General features: G+C 61.3%; 3 protein-coding genes across 3 annotated transcripts; 2 read left to right on the forward strand and 1 right to left on the reverse strand.

The window, feature by feature from the left end:
* Positions 1-2: 2 nt before the first annotated feature.
* Positions 3-842, forward strand: SPRG_20348 (hypothetical protein; the record flags this gene model as incomplete). Its single annotated transcript, XM_012346074.1, has 1 exon — positions 3-842. A coding segment is annotated over one exon (840 nt), but the record flags the coding sequence as incomplete, so codon positions are not given.
* Positions 843-1,127: 285 nt separating this feature from the next.
* On the forward strand, positions 1,128-2,351 carry SPRG_07219 (hypothetical protein; the record flags this gene model as incomplete). Its single annotated transcript, XM_012346006.1, has 5 exons — positions 1,128-1,316; positions 1,373-1,514; positions 1,562-1,807; positions 1,925-2,092; positions 2,137-2,351. The coding sequence occupies 5 exons, from the start codon at positions 1,128-1,130 to the stop codon at positions 2,349-2,351; spliced, it is 960 nt and encodes a 319-aa protein (XP_012201396.1).
* Positions 2,352-2,399: 48 nt separating this feature from the next.
* Positions 2,400-2,828, reverse strand: SPRG_07220 (hypothetical protein; the record flags this gene model as incomplete). The annotated part of the gene is made up of 1 exon (XM_012346007.1): positions 2,400-2,828. The coding sequence occupies one exon, from the start codon at positions 2,826-2,828 to the stop codon at positions 2,400-2,402; it is 429 nt and encodes a 142-aa protein (XP_012201397.1).
* Between the last annotated feature and the right edge of the window lie 627 nt (positions 2,829-3,455).

The following is a 3,455-nucleotide window of genomic DNA, read 5'->3' on the forward strand; positions in this document are numbered from 1 at the left end:
GGCGCCAAACTGCGACGTCGTCGGCGTCAACATCTACCCGTACTTCAACCCGTCCGTGCCGAGCGACTCGATCGCGGACCTCACGAAGCGCTTCAACGCGATCGTGGGCCAAGTACGGTGGGAAGACGCGCCTTACGGAGACTGGCCACCCGTCCGACGGTGGTGGCCGTGCCAACTTTGGTGCTGCGCAAAACTACTGGAATCAGTACCAGACGTGGGCCAACTCGAACGGCGGGCCGTCGCCATTCTACTTTCAGTTCCACGATGCGACCAACAAGGCTGGCGACGAAGGCCACTTTGGTATCTCTGCCGACGGCTTCACCTGGAAGTTCAACGTCGCGCCAGCAGCGACGACGCCGGCCCCGACGCCATCGCCGACTCCCGCACCGACGACGACCGTGCCAGCGACAACGACCCCAGCTCCGACAACCGCCGAAACGACGCCGGCACCGACCAACTCTACAACCGAGCACAACACTACAACGCCCGCACCCACGTCGGGCAACGCCACCTTGGAGAGCGTCATTGATGTGACGATTCCAGCCACGTTGCCCGTGCTCGATGATTCCGTTGCCGCTACGGGTGCTGCGCCAGCCACGACGGCGCCGATTGCCAACATCCAAGAAGTGTCGACATCGTCGAGCGATTCGGCCGACAACGTGACGTTGCCCGTGGTGACGAGCCTGGTCTGCGCCGTCGGCGTCGCTGCAGTTGCGCTCGTCGTCATTCGCAACCGCCGCAAGCTCGAAGAAGACAAGGACGTCGACTTTTACGCCGATGGTCACCGCGACACGGCAGACGGTCGATCCATGTGGCAGCGCGATAGCGTTGCCGTGCTTTAAGCCTCCTACGCCGGCAGGGAACATCGACATTTGTGTGGTGTAGAAAACCACATTCAACGTCGTTTTTTTGTTTTGTTTTGTGGGCGATGTCCAATGCAACCATCATAGTGATGTGCTGCCTTATCCTGGCATAATGGTTCTCCCACATGTGCTGAAGCAGCGTGCAGTACTGCCGTTGTGGCTCTAAAGAACCACGGTTTGGCGCCAAAATCCTGCTCGCAACCCTAATCGCGATCTTGTCCTCGGCAAGTTCGCCTCGTTTAGGTGCGGAATTCCAAAACCGCCATGGCCTCGACGATCGCGATCATCGTCAAGGCCACCGCAGACGCCCGGCAGCAGCTCGACTCGCGGACGAACGGAACGTCCTGCGGAGATGGCTGCACGGCCGTCGGCGACGAGACCACAAGCGTCCCCTGCGCGCTGCGCATGACGGCGATAGGCCCCAACGGTGCGGCGACGGACGAGATTGAGCGCGTACGTCGGGCTCGCGTCGTGGTGGTCATGTCATCTCAGGGTTCGCGCACGTGTAGCTCGATTGGTTCACCTTCTTGAGCGACCTGGACTTGGCGACGAACACGTACACGCTCCAGCTCGTGAACTGCGCGCCGGGCTTCTACGTCCTGTACCCGTTCCAGCTGACGATCCGGCGTGACGCGCACCCGCCCGTCATTGGTACCGCCGCGCCGCAGGTTTGAGCCGAAGCATAAAGCGTATCGTAGGCGAATTTGTCCTCGGCTATGCCAACACGACCCGCGGGAACGCTACGTTCAGCGGCGACAGCCATCGGCTTCCATGGCTAGACTCCATGGTGCTGCCCCTGGATTGGGTCTATCTTGCCATCGTACTGGCCGTATTGGGCGCCGCGTCCATGCTCTGGTTAGTGCTGCAGCGGCAGCGCTACGTGCCGGAAAGCGTCAACGTGACCTCCGCGTCGCACCGCATTGCGCCCGTCGTCAGCGCTGGCGGTGCAAGAAGCAAGTAAGAGGGGCGAGGTCTCATGGTGCAAGATAGGCGCGATAGCACCAACCGATGCATCGAGCGGTACCATCTCCGACGCCCGCCCTTCTTCTAAGGGTGCGTAGACAAGATCAAGATCATTCCGCTCTCGGACACGACGTCGCTCAAAGCACCCATGGGTCTCTGGATGCGCATGGAAGATTTCGGCGCTCATGAGCAAGGCGTAGGCGCACGCATGGGCGATCCTGGGGATGACGACGAGCCTCTTCTCGTTCCCGTCTTTTCGGACCAAGGTGCAACATCCCATGCTGTCGGTTAGGATATAAGGATGGCGTAGATGACGTGGCGTGGCGAGAGTTCTTTGATTTGCACATCTACCGAACAGAAGCGCCCCGATCGACCGAGCTGGATGCGGCGGCAACGTCGGTTCTCACCGAGATCGAACAACGAGTGCAGCGAACGCGGTCATCGGAGCTTGGCGCGGGCTCTGGCCGTTCTCGCCTCGCTGGGCCCGTCAGCGCTGGAGCCGGTGTCGACGCGCAAGACCTTTAACGTAGATGCGCAGTACTACTCGATCTCGCACGTCAACTGAATTCTATCTTACAAAGGCGCCGACTCGGCAGTGAGACAAACGGGCTTTGGTTCCTCTTGGTCGAGAACCTTGATGGACTGGGCCCGGCGGTGCATTAAGTACGCACCAGCTCCAACGAGAATGACGAGAATGACGAGAAGCAACACTAGCAGCGGGGGGCTTGGTGGATCACCCGTTCTCGACGCTGCCAAAGCTGCGGTCGCCACGGTGGCGTTTGCAGCAATCGTCACCGAGGCTGGCTGCGTCGTGGGCGCGTTGCCAACCATGGTCAAGTCGATAAGCACGACCGCGGTCGCTACGCAAGACACGACAAAGATGGCCGTCGACACGCGATGCTGACGCCACTTGGACGTCGTCGCGTGTGTCTGTGGGTCCGCCTTGAGCGGCGTCTCGACGAGCAGCCCCGCGGGCGGGTAGAGGTGCCACGCCAGCTCCATCTTCTCGGGCGCCGATGGTCAAATGCCATCAGCTGATGCGCAACCACCTCCTCGCCCGCGAGTGCCACGATCTCCTGTGGCGAGTTTCTATCCGGATTTCCCGCGACCGATAACCGGACGACGAAATCTTCGATTTGGATACGACGATGGCAAACCAGTTGGACGCAGCGCCGAGCGCCGAGACCGCGGAGAAGGCCCAGCTCGCGCTGGAATGCGTGGACATGCTCGTGGCGCATGGGTACCCTCGCGCGTCCGTGGCCGAGATCCCGATCTACGAGCGCGTCGTGGGCGGCCTCGTCTTCTGCCTCCAGTCGGAGGAACTGACGAGCGTCGACTGCGACATCCTCTTCCGTCCCGTTGGGAGCGTCAAGGAACGCGTTCGCGTCGCAGAGGCCATCTGCGACAGCTTCAACACCGCGTTGCAGTCGTACACACAAACTACAAACTCTAAGACGACGCTCAACTTGAGCGTTCACGAGCTGCAAGGGGCCAACTACGAGAAGCTACGCCAAGTCGTCGCGTGGCTCGTCCAGCACACACAGCTCAAGCTCAACACGCGCGTTGCGAGCGCGATTGAGGCCCAATGGCGCACGGTCTCTGCACCATCGCCCAGCGCTCGTCCGCGGG

Source organism: Saprolegnia parasitica (assembly GCF_000151545.1).
Source record: "Saprolegnia parasitica CBS 223.65 unplaced genomic scaffold supercont2.26, whole genome shotgun sequence".
In the NCBI taxonomy this organism is placed as follows: domain Eukaryota; phylum Oomycota; class Saprolegniomycetes; order Saprolegniales; family Saprolegniaceae; genus Saprolegnia; species Saprolegnia parasitica.